General features: G+C 45.8%; 2 protein-coding genes across 2 annotated transcripts in view; one reads left to right on the forward strand and one right to left on the reverse strand.

The window, feature by feature from the left end:
* Positions 1 to 401: 401 nt before the first annotated feature.
* Positions 402 to 25,373, reverse strand: part of LOC147433197 (WUSCHEL-related homeobox 14-like) — a 77,344-nt gene continuing 52,372 nt past the window's right edge. Inside the window, exon 2 of the mRNA XM_086492846.1 lies at positions 402 to 1,237. Within this exon, the coding sequence (XP_086348972.1) occupies positions 681 to 1,237 (557 nt within the window). The 3' untranslated portion in view covers positions 402 to 680. The remainder of the gene's footprint in view (positions 1,238 to 25,373) is intronic.
* On the forward strand, positions 22,967 to 25,362 carry LOC147433198 (uncharacterized). Its single transcript, XM_086491497.1, has 4 exons — positions 22,967 to 24,135; positions 24,224 to 24,569; positions 24,661 to 24,822; positions 24,934 to 25,362. Exons 1-4 carry the CDS (start codon positions 22,967 to 22,969, stop codon positions 25,360 to 25,362), a joined length of 2,106 nt encoding a protein of 701 aa, XP_086347623.1.

Consider the following 25,373-nt stretch of genomic DNA (forward strand, 5'->3'; position numbering starts at 1 on the left):
TGATTGCATTCAATCACATGACAAGCTTACTTCAAGTCTTTGGGGGGGGGGGCAATTCCCTCTAGAGCATCAGGTCTTGAGGTCTCTTGGGATTGTTCCTACGACATAAAAATCTCTCTTCTTCTTCTTCTTCTTCTTCTTCTTCTTCTTCTTCTCTCTCTCTCTCTCTCTCTCTCTCTCTCTCTCTCTCTCTCTGGCACACACGCGCATGCATGCACAGACACCGGTTTTTTTTCTTGCTCAGCTATTTCCATTAGACACAAAGGAAGTGTCTGCACAACAAACAATAGGACTTGTTTATGTCATTCGTCTAACACAAGTGTGAACACTTGCAAAAACAAATACTCTCCAATGCACAGCCTATATTACAGCCTCTCCATGTATACAACCACAATAATTCATGCTCCCAAAAACCCCAAATCCCTTTTCTTATAACCACATTCGAGGGACTCTTGGGCTCCTCATTTGACACCTGTAAGCTCATTACAAACATTTTTTCCTCTTGCTCCTGTCCAGGGTGGCTCAAGAAAGGCTCCTTGCCTTTCTTAGTACATTTGTCCATATTTATACATAGAGGTTACCACATGTCTTGTACAACAGCCTACCTAGCACGGAACCATTCTGGCAGAGCAAGAGTATAAAACATGTACGCAAAAAAGGAAAGAACGAGCCGGTTAACTTCAGGTCCTGGAACCATTAATCTGTAGACCCATAGTGGCCGACCCACCATCGTCAGCGTCAGCTTTGTTAGGAGCCATACCAAAATCTCCTAAAGCTACAAGCCTTTGAGATGACTGTGGCCCTTTCTGTGCATCATAATGGTGATCATGTTCAGCATACTCCCAAGATTGTAAGTTGGATGGATTTTGTCCAGATGTTGTGCCATCATTAGACAAATCCCTATCTGCACATACCCTTTTCTCTTCTTGAGAATCCACATCTGTATCAAATTCCAACTCGCCCGTATTTGACCCTCCTTGTTGCTTCCTCTTGGTTCTTGCTCGTCGGTTTTGGAACCAATTGTACACATTCGTTTCAGAGATCTGCCCGTACTGGCTCAATTCTATGCTGATCTCTTTTATCCTCTGCTTGCTCGGAGCTCCATTCCCTTGCTGGAAAAGCTTCTCCAGTATCTGAAGCTGTGTTTGGCTGGGCGTCCACCTTTGCCTTGATGCAAACTTTTGACCCATTGAGTTTAAGGCTGAATCAAGGGGGCTTGTATGGCCATACTTCAAGCCTGTTGGATCCAGAACGATGATGACTTTGATAGCTGACCTTAAACGCTCTCTTAATATAGCAATTAAATAAACTAGTACACATGACAAAGTTCAAATCGATTGCAACAAACTGTAGTATCTTACAATCAAATAACTCAGCTCTCTCCCCCCCCTGTCTGGTGCACTCTCCCTTCTTGTCCCCACTCACCTCCTTAGCAATAACTCCTAATTGACTTCAGCCTTCTCATTTGGGCACTCTCAATGTCACCTGCACATCCAGCAGATAAAGATGTGATACCGAACAATATTACAACACTCCAATACGTCTGCACAATTTCGGACAAAATAAAAAATCCTTGAGAAGCTGTGAAAGAAGAAATCGAAGGCACCATAGGAGGTGAACAGCTTGAACAGAGGTAGTCGACGAGGCTCTTGCCGGACTAACACAGATGAAGAAGGGGGGCAAATGTGGCTACCCACACCAGCCTGGTGAAGGTGAAGTGGACAAGGCTCACTCAGGTGGAAAAGATCAGGGGATGCATCCCAAACGCCATCACCTAGACAGTATCCAACTTGATGGATGGCTGTTATGTTAAAATTATGTCTCAAGTGAATTCCCAATGTTATTCTATTTCTTTATTTTGTCATTTTAGGTATTTGTTTTACTTATTTGACATGAGTCTCGGTCGAGCAAATTCATGTGAGGGGTATTTAAGTCCCCCAGGAGAGTATATAAGAGCATCTTGTGTAACAGTCTTGGACACCCAAGCATTGAGCAAGAAATCAATAGCAACATACAAACAGAAACTGCAGCAACTGAACTTGAAGAGAGAGAAGAACAAGAAGAGAGTTTTAACGTCGTAGGAAACTATCCCGAGAGAGAGAGAAATGAAATGAAATGAAATGTTATATTAACGTCTTCAAAAGGCCAAAGTGACCTATGAGACCAGAAAGTTACAATGTGGTGGATATGATACAAAGTCAAGAGTCAGAGTAACAAGATGACAACAATGATAAAAATGAAATGACAAATGTCACAATAAAATACTATGGAATCCTAAACTACTAGGTGTGAACAGCAGCTAGCTGCGATAGCTAGATCACAAGAGATCCAGCATCGGTCGTTGGCGGATCTCATCAATCTCCTCCATGGTCAGTAGTCTGACCGGGCGTCGTGCATGTCGAGCCAAAGTGATCCGAATCCTCTGATGCAGCCTCCGCCGATGCTGTGTAGTCCTCCGCAGTCGTGGGCGTCTGGATCTTCCAAGCTCAGTCGCTCGGTTGATCAATGTGCCTCTGGTGTGCGACGACGAGCTCTGCTAAGGTAGTAACTCCTCCGGGTGTGCAGTGAAATCTGTGATCTGTCTCTGGGACTCGCTAGCCTCTCCTCTCATCAGGCTCTCTGTGTGTCTGCGTAGCTCAAGCAAAAACAAACCCAAGCATCTCTGATCCTCGTACTGCATGACTCTGGAGAATGGTCCAAAGCCCTCTCTGAACAAGCAATGGAAGCGGCCTCGTATCTCGTAGTAGACGGGGCAGTGGCATGTGTAGTGCAACTCTGTCTCAGGCTCGATGTCACACAGGGGGCATGTCCTGGCCTCTGCTGGTACTCCGCTATATCTCCGAGTCTCGATCCGCAGCCGGTGTGAAGATGTACGTATCTGGCCGATAGCACATCGTATCCCATGAGACAAGTGGGTGTCCATGTATCTCGGCCTCGTCACAAAGCCATCAACCGTAAGCTGGAGGAGATGCTCTCTGTAGAAAGCCATCTTCGTGCCCAGCTCCTGTGCTCGCTGTATCCATGTCCTCCTGGTGTCTAGCTGAGTCAAGTCCTGGCGGATGAGCTTGGTGATCTCGGACTGTGTAAGAGTCAGAGAGGGTGCATCCAGTGAGTACTGGAAGGGAGGCAATCTGTCTATGCTGAACCCATGCGCTTGAAACCATGATGTCATCTCCCCATGCCAGCATGCTGTATCTCCCTGCATGGCTAACTGTCGAGAGGACTCAAGTGCAAGGCAGGCACATCTGTCTCTGGGAAGTTCCCACATGCGGTGTATGAAGGAGACCAATCTGGTGAGCGCCTCAACCACTAGTGGGGGGGCAGCTAGCTCTGCTCGAACAATAGCACGTGGTACTGAGGCCTTGGCTCTAATGAGCCGCGAGATCATAGAGACCAGAGGCTTCTCCATGTCCCCCCATCCATCACTGCGGCCTGTCCTCCCGTGATGATCTAATGAAGGTCCCCAGATCTCAGCTCCATAGAGTAATGCAGAAGCCCCCAGAGTGTCAAAGAGCCAGAGCTTCGTCCTAGGCTCTTGAAACTGAACCTGTGAACACATCCTTTCCAATCTACCCAATGCTGCATGGGCTCTGGTCAGTCTAGTCTCTGCTGCCCTCCTCAATGAAAATGCTGGCCCACTAAAAACCACTCCGAGGTAAGTGTACGCATCTGTATACTCCACAGTCGCCTGGCCGTAAGTGCGGGGACTGCTCAGGAACTGTGTACAAAGATGATGCGCACTGGCCCCAGTCCTCTGTAGAAGTGATGGGGGGGGGGGGGGGGGGGGGGGGGGGGGGGGGGGGGGGGGTGCTCCTGAAAGAGCCGCCATGCCTCACGTGAGTCCTAACTCAAGAACAGCTGATATAGATCCTGCTCTAGCCGAGCCAAAAATGCCCTCTTCTTCCACCGCACTAGGCGTCGGAAGTCAATATGTGACTGTCTGTGAGTGATGTCCCCCAAAAGCACCTCCCTCTGAAGTCTAGCTCTAGTGTCCCGGCATTCCTCATCATACCAACTGTTCTAGGACATGCTCCCCAAACGACGTCTCTGCTCAGGCTGGGTATGTGGGTATGCCTCTGCTGCTGCATGATGTAGTGTTTGTGTCAATATAGTAGTAAGCTCCTCCAGAGGTCGCCCTGGCTCCTCTGTGCATAGGCGTCTGTAGATCCCATATATGTATACAGAGTCTGTCTCCCGCGTGAAGGTGTAGCGAGTAGGGGCTACTGTCCGTAGCCTGTGTGCTACACTAAACTGAAAGGAGATGGTCATTGACACAAGAGCATGATCCACTGCCACACCAACAGGTCTGGGTCCAATCGTGAGATCCTGGATACTAGAGATGAGGCTCGGCTGTGCCATGACATAGTCCACTGTGTTGGCTCCATGTCTGTGTGGAAAGCATGTAAAACCCCCTGAGGCGGGAAATCTCTGTAGGCCATTCAAGATGGCCAATCCATGTGCAGTCCCCATGTCTATCAAGTGTCGTCCATACTCAGTGTGTTCTCCATCTTCTGATAGTCTGGATAGGCCTGTCTCTGCAGCATCCAACTCTCTCAGCATCTCCTCTGAAGTATCATAAAATATTGTCTGATGATGGGCACTCCTAGCATTGAAATCCCCTAGAATGATGATGTCACCATCTCTAGAGAACTCCCATATGTCATCATCCAAAATAGAGAAAGGGGACTGTGCTCTGGGTGATGCATACAATGACGTGCTCGGGGAACAGTAGCAAATAGCAATGTAAAGATATCTGTCTGTCTCTGCTCTCAGCCTCACCCACATGTACCTAGCTTGCTCATCTCTGCGGGCTATATGTATCAATGGCTGCAACTCCTTCCTGAATAACACTGCCACTTCTCCTGATCCCCGCCCTCTGCGCTCTGATCGTGTCTCCTGTCTATAGGCAGTCTCCCATCTATATCCACTGATGTGAGGCATAGACTGCCCATGGGCCTGATGTGTCTCAGAGTAGAAGACGATGTCTCTTCCCCTGAAACTATCCTCAAAGGCGCCCACATCAAGTCGCATAGATCCATTACAATTCCACGTGGCAACTTTGAGGGTGGTCCCACGGGTCTCGCACCGTCATGTGGAGCGCCGCTCTACAATCACAACCCGGCCATCTCTGTAGAAGGCCGTCTTTCCCTTCTCCCTTGCCGCTTGAATCTCTGGCATTATCTCTCTCATATGCGCAAGCTGTGTGAGAGTGAGGTCATCTCCAAGGAATATGCCCGTTTTCTTTAGTGTAGGACGCTTCTTCAAGAAGTCCTTTGCCTCCATGGATGGGAAACGGATGATTAGAGCTCTCCCTTTTGAAGTCTCCCCATTGCCTTGTGTCTTCTTCCCCACCCTCCATGCCTTTGTATGAGTACCCTCACTACCCATAATGCGGAGAAGTTCTTCAATTTCCCCTTCCACATCATCTCGGTCTTTTAGACCGGTTACTCTTATATGCAAAGCTCTAGTTTTCCTTCGTTGTTCTTCTTCTAGAGTCATGTTGATGATTGTAGGAGTGGGGACAGATGTGGTTTCTTTCCCCTTGCCTTTCTTAGCGACTTCTATCCACTTCTCGGCCTCGTCCGCCTTCTTTTGCGTCTTCGTGATCACATCCATCCACGAAGGTCTTTACCATCTTTTGTTTCTCCTCCTCTTTGATCATCCGTACCTACTCTTTGATGACCTTGATTTCCTCTACTACCGAAGGCTGGAATTCCCCCTCCTCTAGTCCACTGCTCACTCTATTAGCAAGTCCTCGCTTGAGAGCTGAGACCTCTTCTTTAAGTGCTTTGGAGTCCGCCTTAAGTGCTTGTAGCTCTGCGTGCAGGTCCTCTTTCTCTTTCTTCCACTGCGCGCCTTCGTTGAGAAACATTTGAAGAAGGTTGGCCTTCTCTTTCCACCATCCCTCCATATCGGCTTTCCAGTCTTTCATCTCCCTCTCCATTTGTGTAATCTGCTTGTTTGTAAGCACAAAAGTTGCCTTCGGATGGGGCTTACATACCGGCGAAGCAATCATTACGTCCAAAATCAAAAATACAATCTGCACTTCTGCCAAGCCAACCCACTATGTCCACATCACACATACATCCCTGTCCCGCATGATGCATACATGTGTGTTCCCCATATCAATCATACATTTTTTATTTTCTGCAATTTTTGCAATTTTCTGTCAATGCTGAAAATTATTTAAATCTTGAAATTCTGAACTTTCCCTGCAGGAAATCTGAAAATGTGAAAATGTAAATGTAAATGTAAATTTTGCAGGTCCACACTGTAATGCACCTGCGGGTTCGGGGGGGGGGGGGCGGGGGGGGCGCAGTCTAGCCGCTAGTAATCTCGTGTGGTGGGGGGTTGGGGGTGGCGGCGCACTGTCACAACAGGGGGGGGGGGGGGGGGGGGGGGGGCGGGCGGGTGGGGCGCAGTCTAGCCGCTAGTAATCTCGTGTGGTGGGGGGTTGGGGGTGGCCGCGCACTGTCACAACAGGGGGGGGGGGGGGAGGGGAAGGGCGCAGTCCAGCTGAACAGCAGGGTGCAGCCCAGGTGGCGCGCAGGCAGCAGCAAGCAGGTGGCGCGGGTCAACAGCAGGCAATTGGCGCGCGTGTCAGCAGCAGGCAGAAGGGCGCGCACCTCAGCAGCCGCAGGTGGAAAGTGGCGCGTACCTCAGCAGCAGCAGGTGGGAAGTGGCGCGCAAGGACTGCAGCACAGAGCAGAGAGAGAGAGAGAGAGAGAGAGAGAGAGAGAGAGAGAGAGAGAGAGAGAGAGAGAGAGAGTCCAGCATTCCAACAACTCAAAAAAGAGAAGAGGGTGGTCGACACAAAGCGGTGGAATTCTGCTTCCAGATGCACTAGCCCCAAATATCGGCGCCCCTTTCAGTATTTCTTTCTTGATTGCTCCCAAAGATACGTGGCCGAGGGTCTCCTTCTCTGCGAATGCTCCCAAGCTAATCTACCGGGAAGGGGAGCGTGGCCCTCCTAACAAAGGTTCTTACAAGCCCTTAAAATGGGCACCAAAAGTGGAGCTCAAAAGTCTACGCAAGAGTGCCCCCTGTTTTGGCCATACGGATTGCCACGTGGCAGTCCGTAATTCCCGACACGATTTGCGAAAGTTGCCACCAGCCCTTGTCCAAACAATTTTTGAGCCTCGCTTTATTTTTTAATGGTTCAGCCTCTTTAGTCTTTAAGATCCACTAGGGTGCCATGTCATCACACTTGTGACATAAGCCCCTCTTGAAAGAAGAGTAATTGCCCTTGATTACGCCTACAAAACAGACTAATGACAAAAACTAGCTCAGTAGACACTGATGCTATGTACCCATGCACCAAACTACAGACATCTAGCACTTGGGTCAGAGTTCAAGGCACATGCATCTGGCAGGGAACCAATCAGACGTGTCTAAAAACACTATGGATGAGTGCACCAATCCATTGTTGTTGGTCGGATTATGGATAGGATGTGTTCCACAGTTCATTATCCTGGAGTATGTTGGATATGATGTGATTCTTGGACGTAGCGTGCTCTACAGTTCAAATTTTCTAAAAGGCAACCGATGCTCAAGCTGGCATTCTTTCAAGGTACAAAGTTGAGGGTAGCAAATCCAAGGTGTACAGTTGTTGTTGGGGTGTCTGTCACAAAAATACGGAAGCAAAAACTGACTGTTAAATGCAATTTATATACTCAAGAGACTTTGGAGAGAAAGAGAGAAAGCTTGACACGTCATTGGGGACCAGAAGATGGGTTGGTCCCCCCCCATAAAGAGAATATCTTTATTACTAAGGGAGAATCTTTACAAGCACAGGAACGGGGTAAAAGCCCGTCCTCTATTCTTTCTTGTCCTTTTTCTTCTTCTAACTGAGAGAGTAGAAGAATTGCTCCCACAAAACTCATTGGAAGCTCTCATAAATGAGAGTCTATCTTCCGCTAACTGTGTCTCTTTGGACATAATCATTTCTGCAGTCAACCCACGAAAGAAACATGCAAAACACGCACACACGCTTGCTGTAATTTTCTGCACATAACCAGAAGTTGTTACCTGAGCACGTTCAAATGCCAAAATGGAGGTCCTTTTCACGACGGAAACGCTCCAAGCTTTGTGTATGTGTAGAGTAGGTAGAGAGGAATAAGATTCTATTAACGCTTTGCTGAAATTCACCCTAATACAGGTGATTAGGGGCTGAAAATAGAGAATTTGCAGCAGCTAGACGACGAGAGAGAAAGAGAGTTTTCTACTACTTTACGCGATGAAACTTCTCCCACAGCTGCCTACAACCATGAGAGGCATTGTTCTAGGTGATGGGTGCTCAGATGCTCCACATACACCACAAGGTGCTTCTCTCAAGCTTCAATGGAGAGCTTCACTGCATAGAGGAGGGGTAGTGCACTGCCAACCTGGCAAGAGGGGGAGGGGCTGCTCTCATATAGCCAGCCAGAAGAGGGGACGCTAGCATGAAGAGAGAGAGAGAGAGAGAGAGAGAGAGAGAGAGAGATTGCATGGGTAAGTGTGCCAAGTGGCACACTACTTAATAATTTAAAAACCATTCAACTTTTGACTTTAAAAGTCCTATGCTAATTAATGAAATGTGCAATTAAGTGCACAACTGCACACACAGATGTAACCAATGAAAATGTTAGCTGCTCCCCAGCGGAATGCCGTACCAGCACTACTCTGGCATTACCTGTTCGCACTTGTCTGGCCATTTGGTCAAACATAGACAATTTAAAATAATTTAATTGACTTATCCTAAGGCCGTAAAAATAATTCAGGCTTTAAGATTACTGTTGTTCTAAGGACCCCATCTCATTCCTGTGCTTGCACTAGCGCGCGTAATTTTCTGAGCCTGAATCTGAGGCTATTATCTACCCCTTCATTGAAGACCCGATTTCCCAATCACTAGGGCTTTAGGGTATTTTTCTGCTAGGGTCTCCCTAAGGTGCTCTGGCCCAAACTTGGGCGCACCTGAGGCCCCAGAACTGCTAGATCTATTCTGATGTGCACACAACTAATTAGATAATTCTTTTCTCGTAAATACATTAATTATTTACAAAGTCTGACATAGTTACATCCCTCTTGGTTCTAAACAATTGACCTCAACTGTAGAGCGTCAACATAACTGTGCAAGATGTCTGGGTAGTCCTTAAGATCGGACTCAGTCATCCACTTTGCATCTAAAGCGGTGTAATTCTTGAACTTGACTGAATACTTTCGATGTAGGCTAAATACTTTCGATACAGGCTCCCCGACTTTAGTTGTCTCTCAGAGTGGTGTATTATCTGTTCGGGTTGAAGGATTTCTTCAGTCTCTTCGACTTCTGGAGGATCTTCTTGTATTGGCGCCACTGGAGGAGGTCCAACATATGGTCGGAGGAGACTTACATGAAAAGCATTATGGATGTGCCAGTGAGAAGGCAAATCCAATCTAAAACTCATGTCATTGACTTTATCTGTAATTTTGAAAGGGCCGTAAAATTTATGGGAAAGTTTGACAACTTTCCCTTTTCCGACCCGCTTTTTCAATCTAGCTTTCTCAAACCGAAGCAGGACATATTGTCATTTTTCAAGATTGAGATTCCTTTTGTGCTTGTCTGCTTTTCTCTTTTGTTGCTCTTGAGTACGTAGAATTGCTTGCTTTACTTGTCGATAGGCAGTATCAATATTGCGCACAAATTCATCTGCAGCGAAGATGTTTTCTTTGGTAACCATAATAGGAAGTAAGAGTGGATTCCCATAAATAATTTCGAAGGGAGCTTTACCAGTTGAGGAATGGATGGTATTATTATATGCAAACTCAACTATCTCGTAAGTACTGTTCCCATTCGGATTGTCGTTCCGAAACATAGCACTTGATGAGGTCTAAAACAGTGGCATAAGAGATTTCGCTTTGACCATCTGTTTGAGGATGATAAGCTGATGAAAAATCAAGCTTAGTTCCCAAGTTTTCGAACAATGCCTGCCAAAATAGACTAGTCATGCGAGGATCTCTATCGCTGACAATAGTCTTTGGCAATCCATGGTGTTTAAAAATCTGAGCTAGAAATATTCTAGCCATGTGATCGGCTTTGATCGTCTTCTTTACTGGAAGGAAATGTACTCGCTTACTGAATCTGTCTACTATAGTCCAGATTACATCATTTCCATTCTTGGATCTAGGAAGATCCGTAATAAAATCCATGGCAATACTTTCCCATGGCGTGTTAGGCACAGGGAGTGGTTGAAGCTTGCCATAAACTTTATGTCTGTCATATTTTATTTTTTGGCAGACTAATGTTGGGTTAAAGGCCCAAATGACCCCTTTTATGTACATTTTTAAAGATTACTAACCTTTGGCCAAGTTCACATTGAAAATGGTCACTAACTTAAAAATGGTCCTATACTTTTAATAAAGGAAATGAAAGAGCCCAATACACACTCTCACTTATTCCCCTCAAGAAATCGAGCGCTCCCTCTCCCCCTCCTACTTCGATCTCTAGCGCCCCCTTCTCTGCGGGTCATCGCCACCTCTCCAAGGCACAAGCATTGCACATCTCTTCGTGCTCTATCACTTGCACACACTGCTGTGCACTCATCAACTGGTATCAGAACTAAATTAGGGTTTGCTTCCAAACCTGCAAATGCTGATTTTCAACCAAGGAGGTCAACTTTCACGGGAGATTTTGCAATTTTATCGCCAAAGGACTCGTCTCGGGACACTACAGGGCTCCCAGCTAGTCAAATTAACCTAAAACAAGCTGAAATTAGGTCAAAATCAGCAAATTACAGGTTATGACAGCAAAATACAGGTTTTGCAAATCATGTATTAAGGTGTGGGAACATCTTTACTAGGTTCCCGCTACCCGAAAACAAAGAAATTGCCGAAAAACAGGTCCCAAAACAGGTGTTTTCAGCAAATTTCAGATTTACGCAGGTTTTTGCAAGTGTATTTTTTATGTATATACATTGAGGAAAGTGCAAATTGATGCAATTTATGCACATTGGACAAGTTTTGGCTATGTATGACCATTTGTGGCTCAATTTTGTGCAATTTGATGCTACAACTTGGGACTTTCGCTCATACATGCTTCCAAAGGCTATGCATTAGCCTTATGTATGTTCTGTGAGACTAAAAACAACTAAAATTGTTGTTTTTGAGCACAAATTCACTCGCTGAAATTTCCTACGCATAAATTTCAAAAATTGTTTTTTGTGCCTAAATTGATCCATTTTGCCCCAAATTGCTCCTGTGACCATTTGGAGCTGTAGTGCACACTTCTGTGAGGCTATACTCCAGTTTTGATGCATTTTGCCCGAAAATTCAGCATATTAGCCCTCTTATTCGTGCAACTATGGCCTCATCTTCTTCGGATGTGAAGAATCTCTTCGAGATTAGGAGGTTCGATAAAATAGGTTTCGACCTTTGGAAAGACAGGATCCAGGGAATCCTATTTCTTAAGGATTGTGAAGGGACACTTGAACAGGTAAAGCCACGAAATATATCGGACGAAGCATGGGTTAGCCTGAACAAGAAGGCAGTTACATACATCAAAATGGCCATGACCGATGAGACAGTCATTGATTTGAAAGGTCTCACAAATGCTTTTGACGTGTGGGAGAAGTTAAAGGCGATGTATGAGAATACAACGCCTGTCAACCAAGTGCACTTGATGTGAAAACTTGTTGGCATGCAGCTAAATGAGTCCAAGAGCGCTGCAGAGCACTTGTCGTTGTTTACAGGTACTTTGTCACAGTTACAGGATTCAGGTTTGCCTCCTTTTGATGATAAGCTGAAAGCTATCTTCTTGCTTATGACCTTACCTGATTCATGGGAAACATTGATGGTTTCATTGTCGAATAACCCCAATTTGACCTTTGATGGTGTTAGGGGTTCTATCTTGAATAAGGAAATCAGAAGGAAAGCAGGTGGAGAGGGAGGCAGCTCTGCCAACATGGTTAGAGGCAAGACAGAGAAGAAGAATGTCTATGCACAAAGGAGTAAGAGTAAGAGTAAGGAAAGGGGAAATGCCAGCAAAGGCAAGTGTGATGTGACTTGCTATCAGTGTGGTAGGAAAGGTCACAAGAAACCCGATTGCAGGTACTACAAAGCCGAGTTAGAACGGAAAAAGAATGGCGGAGACAAAAAGAAAGAGAAGAAGGAAGTCAAGACAGATGCACAGGATAGCTCAAAGGACAAAGAGAAGAAGGAGACAAAAAGAAAGAGAAGAAGGAAGTCAAGACAGATGCACAGGATAGCTCAAAGGACAAAGAGAAGGCCAATGTGGCTTCTAGTGTTGTGATTGAGGAGCTGTCAGATGTAGAGGACATCTTGTGTGTCACTTTGTCAGATGATGATGCTCATGACCTTGATGCCTCTCTTAACGTTCATACACAGGACATGCAGATCACCAAGAGTGATCTTATTGATGCTTTGTTGACTGTCAATGATGCATTATCCCAGACTTGGATAGTTGATTCCGGTACTTCATTTCATGTGACTCCTATCAAGGACTGTTTCTCCACTTTTGATGCAAGCAAGCATGGCCATGTATACCTTGGAAACAATCATGCATGTTGGTATTGGCACTGTGCATCTCTCCATAGATGGCACAAATGAGCTTGTCTTGCATGATATTAGATATGTACCGGGAATCAAGAAGAGTCTGCTTTCTGTTGGTCAGATGGATATGCATGGTTACAACATCTTGTTTGAGAGAGGATCATGGAAAATGACTAAAGGCTCAAGGCTGATTGTAAAGGGCACAAAGAAAGGGACACTTTACTGCATGCATGGAAAGGCCACGTTGGGCAAGTTTATTGCATTGGCTGAAATTAACTCTCACATGGAGTTATGGCACAAGAGGCTTGGCCATATGAGCTAAAAGGGCCTTTCTAAGCTTTGTACTTTGAACAAGCTTGATGCTAAAGGCTCAAAGCTTGACTTTTGTAATGAATGTCAATATGGCAAGCAAGTAAAGATTTCTTATTACTCCGGTGTCTCTCGTAAATCTTGTGTGCTTGATCTTGTACATTCGGATGTATGTAGCATGCCTACTAAGTCTATGGGAGGCGCATGCTATTTTGTCTCCTTTGTTGATGATCATTCTCGGAAAATTTGGGTTTATTTACTTAAATCTAAGGATGAAGTCTTTGTTGCGTTTAAGAAATTTCATGCATTTGTGACCACCCAAACAGGTAGAAAACTGAAATGCTTGTGTACAGACAACGGAGAGGAGTTCACAAGTGCTGAATTTAACAAATTTTGTGAAAATTTGGGCATCAAGAGGAAGCTTATTGTGCCATACAGCCCCTCTTCTACTGGTGTGGCTGAAAGATACAATAGGACACTTTGTGAGAGGGTGAGATGCATGCTGTTCACATCTAATCTCTCTCACGGATTTTGGGGAGAAGCTTTGAAAACCGCAGTGCATATATACAATCGATCCCCTCACATGTCTTTGAAAGGTGACATCCCTCAAGAGGTTTGGTCTGGCAAGCCTGCTTCATATGATCACTTACGCATTTTTTATTGCGAAGTTTTTGTGCATATTAGACCAGAGTTGAGGAGCCCATTAAAGGTCTTTTCATGGGATATGGTGAAGAAGGCGAAATGGGTTACAAGATTTGCTTACCTCAGCTCAAAAGGGTTGTACGCAGCCGGGATGTTGTTTTTAATGAGGCAAGGCTGCTTCAAAACAATTGTGCCTCAAAGCATGACCATAAAAAGGTCAAATTTCAGCATGACCAGCCACCTGTTAGGCCTATTCTTGACCCTCAGGATGCACCACATATGGCTGAAAATGTAGATGATCCAGTGGTGTTTGAGCCTAAAGATGTTGGGCAGCAAATTGAGGCTCCTGAAGGGCATTTGCAGCCATGAAACAATGCTGAAAATGGTGCTGAAAATGATGTACAGCAGCCCATTGTTGATGATTTTATCATGCCACCTGATGTAGACCCATTACCGGATAATGTGGATCATTGGGTGAGGCGGTCTACTCGTCCAAGACGGCCTGTGAGTAGATATGATCCCTCTTTGCATTACATTATATTGACAGATGAGGGAGAGCCTCTTACGTATAAAGAGGCAAAGATATGTGAGCACAGCAACAAGTGGGAGCTTGCTATGCAGAAAGAGATTAAAGCTTTGCATGCTAATCATACTTGCAATTTGGTGGATTGCCCAAAGGAAGGAAGGTTATTCCTAACAAATGGGTGTATAAAATCAAGACAGTTGATGCAAAACCCAAATATAAGGCAAGGCTGGTTGCAAAGGGATATGTTGAGACCAAGGGCATAGACTTTCAGGAAGTGTTCTCTCCTGTAGTGAAGATGACCACTTTGCGTGTATTGTTTGCCATAGTGGTTGCCCTTGATTTGGAAATGGACCAAATGGATGTACATACCGCTTTCTTGCATGGTGATGTGGAGGAAGAGCTTTACAAGAAGCAGCCCGAGGGTTTTGTTATTCCTAGCAAGGAACATTTGGTATGTATGCTCAATAGAAGCTTGTATGGGCTGAAACAATCATGTAGACAATGGTACAAGAAGTTTGACCGCTTCATGCTCAAACATGGTTACAAAAGAAGCCATGCAGACCATTGTTTGTATACCAAACGTGATGAGGATGGCAGCCCTATCATTCTTGTGCTCTATGTGGATGATATGTTGATAGCTACAAAGAAAAGAAGCATTGTTGATGCTCTTAAAGGGCAGCTGAAATCTGCATTTTCAATGAAAGACCTTGGGGCAGCTGAACATATACTTGGAGTGAGGGTTAGAAGGCAAAGGGACCAGCGTATATTGTATTTGTCGCAAGAAAAGTACATTGAAAAGGTGCTGGACAGATTTAACATGGCTGAAGCAAAGCCTCTCGGCGTGCCATTACAGCCATATGTCAAAATCTCCAAGGATGATTGCCCCAAGTCAAAGAAAGAAGCCAATGACATGCAAAGTGTGCCTTACGCTTCAGCTTGTGGTTCACTTATGTATGCTATGGTTGCTACTAGGCCTGACATAGCTCATGCAGTGGGAGTTGTGAGCCGCTTTATGGCTGATCCAAGCAGGTTGCATTGGGATGCAATGAAGTCCATTATGAGGTACTTGAAAGGAACTAAAAACAAATGCCTCTGCTATGGTAAAGGACCATTGGAGTTGAAGGGATTTTGTGACTCTGGCATGGCTGGTGATGTAGATACACGGAAATCCACAAGTGGCTATGTGTTTACTCTTGCAGGAGGTGTTGTTTCATGGTGTTCTAGATTGCAAAAGATCGTTGCATTGTCTACTACAGAGGCTGAATATATTTCAGCCACTGAGGCTTCCAAAGAATCCATTTGATTAGCACGCCTATGCAATGATTTTGGTTTGCCTAACAAGGCACCTATGCTTGGTTGTGATAGCCAGAGTGGCATATGTCTGGCAAAGAATGCCATGTTTCATGCACGCACAAAGCATATTGATGCGCGGTATCACTTCATTCGAGAAGTGCTTGAGGATGGCCTTATCACATTGGTTAAGGTCCATACATCACAAAATCCAGCAGATGCTCTCACTAAGTGCTTACCCAAGGCACAACATCAACTATGCATAAAGATGGTGGGAGTCACGTAGCTTAAAGGCGCCATTTATGCCTTTAAGTGGGAGGTTGTTGGGTTAAAGGCCCAAATGACCCCTTTTATGTACATTTTTAAAGGTTACTAACCTTTGGCCAAGTTCACATTGAACTTGGCCACTGACTTAAAAATGGTCCTATACTTTTAATAAAGGGAATGAGAGAGCCCAATACACACTCTCACTTATTCCCCTCAAGAAATCGAGCGCTCCCTCTCTCCCTCCTACTTCGATCTCTAGCGCCCCCTTCTCTGCAGGTCATCGCCACCTCTCCAAGGCACAAGCCCTGCACATCTCCTCGTGCTCTATCACTTGCACACACTGCTGCGCACTCATTAACTAAACACTCACGTATATGTTTTTCAATGTCCGCACGAAGTGTTGGCCAAAAGAAATATCTTTCAAGGGCACTAGTGGTAGCAACAATTCCCCGATGCCCGGCATAAGGAGAATTATGTGCTTCATCCATCACCTTTTGTCGTAAGGGTTGAGCTATGCATATTGCTTGTTGACGATAAAGCGTATTATCCCGAATGGCATAAGGTGGCCTTGAGTGACCAGTTTGAAGATCTGCCCAAATTGTAGCAAATCTGGATCGTGAGGATACATCTCACTGAGAGATTCTAGTTCTTCATGATAAATTGTTGTTAGTGCATTGATCTTTGGACACCTGGAGAGAGCATCTGCAACTGCATTCTTTGTTCCAGAAGTGTGTAAAATCTGAAAATGGAACATTGAAAGAAAGTTGGCCCATCTCATTTGCTTTTCTGATAACTTTCTCTGTGTGAGAAAGTAGCGAAGACTTTGATGATCTGTCTTGATAATAAAATCAGCTCCTAACAGATAATGTTTCCAAATGGAAAGGGCATGAATTACTGCCACTAGCTCTTTCTCATATATGAAAACATGCAACTCTGCATCTTTAAGGCGCCGACTTTCGTAGGCTATGGCGTGACCCTCTTGGTTCAAAATTGCTCCTACATAATCTCCAGATGCATCGCAGTATACCTCGAAAGGTTTGCGAAGATCAGGGACGGTGAGAACAGGTCCGTGACTGAGTAGATACTTAAGCTTTTCAAAAGCTTGTCTTTGTCCAGACCCCCAATGGAATGGAATCCACTTCTTTGTCAGGTCATGGAGGGGACCTACTATCGCGGCAAAGGCTCGAATGAAACGCCAATAATAGGAACAGAGGCCAAGGAAACTTCGTACATCATGTACTGTAGTTGGCGTAGGCCATTCTACAACTGCTTGAATCTTATCAGGGTCCATTCTCACCTGGTTGTGAGATACCATATGGCCCAAAGAGTGGATTTCTTTTAAAAATAACTCACTCTTCTTAGCATTCACAAATAATTTGTGTTTGCGTAATTCTTCAAACACTAATGCGAGATGCTTATAGTGTTTGTCTTCGGTCTCTGAGAAGATTAAGACGTTATTGAAGAAAACGCCTGTAAAACTTCTAATGAGTGGAAGATTCTATCCATCATTCTGTTGAATGTGGCTGGTGCATTAGTGAGTCCAAAAGGCATCACTAGGAATTCATACAACCCGAAGGTTGTTCTAAATGAAATCTTATGCACATCCTGAGGAGCTATGCGGATTTAATGATAACCGCTCTTCAAGTCTATACGACTAAAGACACTTGCTCCTTGTAACTTGTCAAAAATGTCATCAATCCGAGGGATTGGAAATCGATTCTTGATTGTGATCTTGTTTAGAGATCTATAGTCTATGCACATGCGGAATACGCCATCCTTTTTCTGTACTAGCAAAACAGGTGAACAATATGGAGAAGTACTAGGCTTTATTAAGCTCTTCTCCAAAAGTTCATTAACCTGCTTGAGAATTTCCTCTTGCTGCATTAGACTAACTCGATAAGGGGGCTGATTTGGAGGAGAATTTCTTGGGATCAAATCAATTGTATGATCCTCAGGTCGAGGAGGTGGGAGCTCATTTGGAAGTTCATCTGCAAAACAATCTTTAAAACTTTCTAATAACTGAAGTCTTTTTTACTCTAAAGAGGAAGAAAGTTCTGAAGCAGACACATCCCTCTCTCTTGCAAAAATCAAGTACGCGGAAACACACTTTTTCATTATTTTCTTGATTGCAATGTGATTGGCGATAGGAATACGCCAATCACCTGCATCCGCAAGTACAAGATATTCCTTTCCTTTATGATCAAAGGATAAAGTTTCTGAACAAAGTCAGGAATGGGATGCATCTTGTAGTGCCAAGGCATTCCCAAGATAACATCACACCCTTCAAGTGAAGCTAGTAAGAAAGACTCTTGATCTTTGTAGCTATCGACCTTTAAATTCAGCTTCCCTATGATTGGAGTAGAGCTAGAGTTCTGTCCTTTGAAAGCAGATTGTGCTTGAATAGAAACTCCAAAACAGTTGGGCTGTAAATTTAGGTCATCGGCTAGCTTTGTAGAGATGAAGTTGTCTGTACTGCCATGATCAAACAGAATAAGGGCCCGTTGGTGGTTGATACTACCGCATGCTTTGAGAAGAGCTCTTTCTTTTCCATCCTTGGTTGTATTCCCTTGTACATCTAGGACTGCATTAGAAGAGGGTGGTTGCGGGGTTTTGGTAGGACAATCTCCCTTCATATGTCCAATTTGTCCACACTTGAAGCATCTTCCTTCGCTGATGTAGGTTCTTAATTCAGCAAGAGAGAGATATTTCCCTTTCTTGGGCTGATTTGGCTTTGCTTCTGCATCGGAGGCGGTCCTTTTCTTCTTTTGAGAAGAAGAAGTAGAGGTAGTGGCACATCACCCATGAAGGGTCTTAGAAGACTCACGTGAAATGCATTATGAATCTTCCACACATCAAGCAATTTCAGCCTGTAAGCCACATCGCTGATCTTGTCAAGCACTTGAAAAGGCCCATAGTAACACATGCTGAGCTTAGGAAACAGCCGTTCCTTGCCCTTCATCTTCTTTAACCTTGCCTTTTCGAACCTTAACAGAACCAAATCACCAAGTGATAACAGCAATTCTCGACGATGACGATCAACAGCTTTTTTCTGCTTTGCCTGAGTCTTCTCCAAGGCAAATTTAATCTTCTTATACATCTCATCCATGTTCTCAACATATCGATTCGCCTCAAAGATCTTGTCCTTTGTATGCAAAATGAGAGGAACCTTTTTGCCGCCTTCAACAATCTCAAAAGGTGCTTTGCCAATAGACGAATGCACCGTATATTATTGTACGCATACTCAAGCATAGGCAAATACTGTTCCCACTTGCACTTATTATCTGACACATAGCATTTCAGCAAATCTAAGACAATAGAATTAGCCTCTTTTGACTGTCCATCAGTTTGTGGATGACAAGACGAGAACTTGAGCGTAGTGCCCATGTTCTCAAACAATCCTCTCCAGAACAAACTGGTCGTGTGAGGATCACGATCACTGATAATCGATTGTGGCATACCATGGTACTTAAATACATTGTACATGAACAAGCATGCCATCTGATCAGATTTTATCTTCTTCCTGACAGGGATAAAATGGGCCTGCTTGCTGGACATGCATATAATGGTCCATATACCATCATTCCCTGTTGGCGTTCTTAGAAGATCAAAGATAAAGTCCATAGCAATGCTTTCCCATGGCTTATCCGGAATCGGCAGTGGTTGTAACAACCCTTGTGCCTTTTGCCTGTCAAACTTGACCTTCTGGCAAACTATGCATGCTCGCACAAAGGCATCCACATCTTTCCTCAAGGTAGGCCAATAGAAGAATGTCTCTACCGCTTTAACTGTTGCATCAATGCCACGATGCCCTGCATATGGTGGGACATGACTCTCTTCCATGACCTTATGTCGCAATGGCCTAGTGACACAAAGTCTGCCATGCATCATCATAAAACCATCTCTGAGAGGTAGTGCTCGTGATGTTGCCCCTCTTGTAATTGTTCAAAGATCCTTGCAAAATGGATGGAAGAGCATGAACTGTCAGAGTCACCAAATGTATTGCAGCTTTATCTTGAAGCCTTTGGGTTACAGCCTACTTATGCCCCAACCCAACGTGTGCAAAGGAGGGGTAATGATAGAGCTAGTACATCAAATGTACATACGAATTCAGTTTAATCATAGTTACAGGGGACGGGCCCTAGGGCCGGGGGACGGCCGTAACCGGGCCGGTAACGGCTGGGAACGCCGAGGGACGGACGGAAAACGGGCCGGACGGGCGGGTCGCAGGGGGGACGTACCGGGGACGTCCGGGGCCGGACGGACCGGACGGGGACGACAGGGGTCGGCCGGGGTCGGATTCAAAAAAATGGCCGTTTTTTACCGTTTGCAACGGCTCTGTGCAGCCCCAACTGCCATATTTTTTAAGCCTTGGCCCTTGGGAGGCTATAAAAGGCTCCCTTGGGCCTCTTAATACTCATAGTCTCAATGCTCAATGCTCATTCCATTTCCCTCAATCTCAAGGCTCAAGCTCAAGGCTCAAGCTCATTCCATTTCCCTCAAGCTCAAGGCTCAAGTTTGAACTTTGAAGCTCTCCTCTCCCTCTTCTACCCACTTTGAAGCTCTCCTTTACTCTCTCTCCACACAAGCTCTCCTCTAACCCTTCTAACTTCTAAGCTCTACTCTCTCGAGTCTCTCCACCATCATGTCATCTCAAGCCAACTCCACTTCCCAAGCCGCTTCTTCTCAAAGGAGGCCCGCCGTGCAAACGTGGTCGTGGTGGGATGAAGTCGACTTTAGCTCGCGTGGCAAAGGTGGCGGTGCAAGACCATGGACGTGCAAGCTATGTCCATACAAGAGATCGGGTGGTTCAAACAAAGTGCGAGCCCATCTTCTTCATGAACCCGGTCACGAGGTGAAGTTTTGCCCTCATGTAGCTCCCGAGAAGAGGTTGGATCTTCTTGAGAAACTCACGGTGTATGAGGTTGCGGAAGCGGCCAAGAGGGGCCGTTTTGTTGCCGTTGATCCCTCCGCCACGACGACACCGCGAGAGCAAAGGGAAGCCAACCTTGACGACATCTCTCGAACCTTCAAGAGCCATGGATCTACACCGTCCTCTTCCCTTCCGCATCGCCAAACCACTCTCAACGAAAATTGGAATCCTAAATTGAAGGAAGAGGTGGATAGGTCGGTTGCCCGATTCTTCTTCCACGACCACATTGCCTTCCATGCTTCGCGGTGAGTTTCCCTTGGCATATACACATTGCAATCTTCCATTTTGTATTCATAATGGGTTATAATTTCTGGACTCTCCATACTAACGCAACATGCTCTATTTTGTGTGGATAGGTCTCCATACTTTCGAACCATGGTTACGAAAATAGGGGAATATGGCTCCTCTTATGTGCCACCTTCATCGGAGAGGCTTCGCACCACCCTCCTTGACAAAGAGAAGCTTGTCGTGGAGCAAGCGGCCCAAGCAACAAAGGATTTGTGGGAGACCAATGGCGTCTCTCTTCTTGTAGATGGATGGAGCCACACCCGCAAGCGGTCCATCCACGGGGTGGTGGCCTACTCTCGGGGGGAGATGTACTTTGTGGAGTCACATGATGCATCTGATAGTGACAAGGCCACCGAGATGCTTGCTGCGGAGTGGACAAGCACCATAGAGATCACCGGCCCGGAGAATGTCCTTTGTATGGTTGCAGATGGAGAGGCGTCAAATAGGGCAGCCGGAGCTATCATTGAGGGCATGTATCCCAGCATCCATGTCACATTTTGCATGGCGCATTGCCTCAATAACCTCCTCAAGGACATAGGGAACTTGTCATGGATTTCACCCACCATTGGTGACGCCTCTCGAATTGTCTCCTTTGTGCTCAACCATCAAAAAGTGCGCCATGAATTCTCAAAGAGGAGCAACTTGTCTTTGCTCAAATATTCAGAGACAAGATTTGCATTCAATTGGCTTATGCTAGGCCGCTTGTCTACATGTGGCGGAGCCTTAAGGGGCCTCTTTCTCAGTGATGAGTTCCAAGCCATGCCGGAGTCTACATCAGCAGTAGGATTGAAATGCCGAGAATGGGCCCACGACGCCGCTTGGTGGGAGGAGGTGAAGACTCTTGACGCCATGGTCAAGCCTATTCTACACCTACTTCGAGTGGTGGATGGCTTGCAGCCATGCATTGGCAAATTCTACGAAGCCATGGATCGGATGATAGAGGCACTTGAGAAGCTTGTGCCTGACCCTGTTCAGTATGCGGAGATTCATGGCTTGTGTGAGTCGAGGTGGAATGGATACTACTCTCCACTTCATGCGGCAGCTTATGTGCTTGACCCTGAGTTTCAAGGAAGGCGTCAAGAGACTGACAAGGAGGTGAGCAAAGGATGGCGGCTTGCATTGGAGCGCCTTGAGCCTAGCAGTGACATTAGGCGCAAGATTAGAGACGAGCTACTCAACTACAGGCAAAAGAAGGGCTCCTATGGATGTGTAGATGCACAGCTTGATCGCAACAAGATTGGCTCAGTTTTGTGGTGGGCGGACTATGGAGGAGATGGCCCACATTTGCAGCGCTTGGCTGTTCGTGTCCTTAGCCAAGCATGTACCACTAGTTGCTTGGAGCAACTATGGAGTGTGTACAGCCACATTGCCTCTAAGAAGAGGAATCTCCTTGGGGTTCAGAGGGCCAATGATTTGGTGTTTGTGAGCCAAGGTAGGATCAACACGTACGTCCGGATCCTTTCCGTACCGTACGGGTGATCTGTACGGATCCGTACCGTACAGATCGATCCGTACGGTGCTGGTTTTTTTTTTTTTTTTAATTCTGCCCCCTTTCCAGCATGAGGGTTTCGCTAGGCCCAGGCGACCAGTTTTTTGGCCTTATTTTTTAGGCGCTTGCATTGGGTTGCAGAAAACCAGTAACGCAGTCAATTATCTCTACAGAGAAACAAAGTGTCACTGTGCAGGTAAAGTCTCTCTCTCTCTCTCTCTCTCTCTCTCTCTCTCTCTCTCTCTCTCTCTCTCTCTCTCTCTCTCTCTCTCTCTCTCTCTCTCTCTCTCTCTCTCTCTTCTCCAAGTTCTTATTGCAGGCTCCGGGGCTCCCCCTCTCTGTCTCTCTGTCTCTTTGTCTCACTCGTGTCGCGTGTGTCTTATTGTTTGCGACAGATTCATCATGCCTAAGCCATGCAACCCGTACTGGAAGGAGCATACCAATGTCATCCGCATTATCAACACTCCAGGCCAAGCGGGTTCTGGCACTCGACGATGGCAATGCAAGTACTGTAATTTTGAGCTCACGAGTACAATTTCTCATGTCGTCAAGCATCTGACGGGCATTGGCACGACCAACAATTGTGGAGGGTGCAAAAAGGTTCCACGGGATATTAGGGACAAGCTGATTGCGGAGAATTTTCCCGAAGTACCAACACCAAAAAAAAATACAGGTAGCCAGCACACACAGGATGCTCTTCATGATGCTCTTATTGGGGATTTTGGTGGTTCATCTTCCGAGGTTCGAGGATCATCCCACTGCTGGTTCTAGTAGAAAGAGGGCTCGAGTTGTGCAGGAGGAGGAAGATCGAGGTGATATGGATGCACGTAGGCAAAGCACCTTGCCTTCGTGTGTGAACTCTCTCTCTTGGGTGAAGGAGCGTCAAAAGGTGGCTGAGATGGAGATTGCGCGTACTCTCATTGAGTGCAACATCTCCTTCAATGTTTTGAGGACTGAGCAATGGAAGAGGATGGTCCGGGCTATAGCTGATGTTGGTCACACAGATTCATGGTCAGGGGTGGAGTATAAGAAGATGCGCACTACAATGCTTGATGAGCAGAAGGCTTTGATAGATAAGGCTTTGGTCCCGATCAAGGCCGGTTGGCAGCAGTTTGGGTGCACCATCATATCAGATGGCTGGAGTGATGTTCGTAGGCGGCACATCATTAATATTCTTGTGTCGTCTTGTCTTGGCACATACTTCTTGCGCGCTGTGGATGCAGGCAAGGCCGGAGAGCACATCAGTGGTGAGTTTATCTTGGGGCACATCAAGAAAGCTATAGATGAGGTTGGGAAGGATAATGTGGTACAGGTTGTGACTGATAATGCCTCAAATTGTAAACTTATGGGTGAAATGGTCGAGGCAGCTTACCCTCGGATTTCTTGGACTCCATGTGCTGCGCATTGTCTTGACTTACTTATGGAGGATATAGGCAAGTTGCCTTGGGTATTGCCTATTGTTACAGATGCCACTAAGATGACCACCTTTTTCCGCAAGAAACATCAAGCTTTAGCTATCTTCAGGAGCCACAGTACACTTGATATCGTGCAACCCTCAAAGACCAGATTTGCTTATATGTATTTAGTGCTACAGAGACTCTTCAAATTGAGGGATCCACTTCTCCAGACAGTCGTGGACCCGAAGTGGAGATTGATGCATCACTCGCAGACAGAGCCCACTAAATACATACAGCGACGGGTGCTCGATGAGTCCTTTTGGACACAGGTTCAGAGTTTGACAGTGGCATTGCAGCCAGTGTACGTGCTTCTTCGAGTCACAGACATGGAGGGCTCTACATTGGGCCTAGTCTATCATCTCTTCATGGAGATGAAGAGACACCTTACAGAGTGCGTGTCTCTGACACAGACCTGGTAAGTACTTGTCTTTTGAAATCTTCTAGTAGACTTGTTGTCATTTGAATTTGCCAATTCAACTTTGTTTTATTGCTGAAAATTTCAGCCGAGATGACATCATGGCCATTGTAGAAAGGAGATGGACTTTCATGAGTCGTCCCATTCACGGGATGGCTGCATTGCTTCATCCTTTCTACAAGATGCCAGAGCTTTTCCATGAGAGGACTCTCTTAAAGCTCAAGGATGATTACATCAATATGATGTACCACATGGACGATCAGCTGGAGATTGATGCAGAGTTGATCAGCTTCATGAACAATCTAGGACCATCCTTTGCTAGAGCTGTGGTGTTGAGGCCAGAGGCTACCAAGTTCCCTCTTACATGGTGGCAGAATTATGGGAGACAAGGTCTTCCAACGCTTACACATCTGGCTTTACGAGTACTTTCACAGGTAATTGAGAATCTTGAGACTTACAGTTTTTGCACAATGTACTTAGTACTTACTATTGCCATATATTAAATCTCAATGCTCATTGTTGTAGGATTGCTCGGCTGGTGCATGCGAGCGCAACTGGAGCGCTTATTCCTTGATACATACGAAGATCCGCAATCGTCTCAGCACTTCTCAACTAGAGAAGTTAGTCTATTGCCGAGCAAATATGAGGCTTGTGCGAGCCTACCACGCTTTGGGAACACCCAAGCAGGTCTACTATTAATTTTCACATGAATGATTGAGTCATGAATCATGATACACTCGGCCATTGAGTACTTAGTACATACTAAATAATATTTCCTTTGTTTTCATTTTTCAACAGGCGGACCCAACCAAGGTGAAGATGGTGGCAGATCATGCTGCTATAGAGGAGGTGGAGGCGCAAATCAGAAATGAGCAAGAGGAGATTATTCGACTGCTTCACAGGGAGTTGGAGAGTGTTGATCGGCGTGTGACGAGGTCACGCGCACGAGCTTTGGCTATTCCTCTACGTGAGCATGATCCAGACCCAGATAGTGCTCGAAGAGAGAGCATTCGTAAAGGGAAGCTACCTGTTCGTTCTTCTCGGAAACGGGCAAACGAGGCTGTTCGTCTCATTGAGGCTTCGACAGAGGCAGTAGAGGATGATCTACATGTGGCACAGATGTCCGTGATGGCAGAGCCAGAGTACGACGAAGAGGGCAATGTCCTGACGGATGGGGACTTGGTCTCTTCAACAGAGTCTTCATCTGCATCTGATGATGATTTTTGACGATGGGGCCA

This window comes from Adiantum capillus-veneris, chromosome 20 (genome assembly GCF_014529385.1).
Source record: "Adiantum capillus-veneris isolate H3 chromosome 20, ASM1452938v2, whole genome shotgun sequence".
Taxonomy (NCBI): Eukaryota; Viridiplantae; Streptophyta; class Polypodiopsida; order Polypodiales; family Pteridaceae; genus Adiantum; species Adiantum capillus-veneris.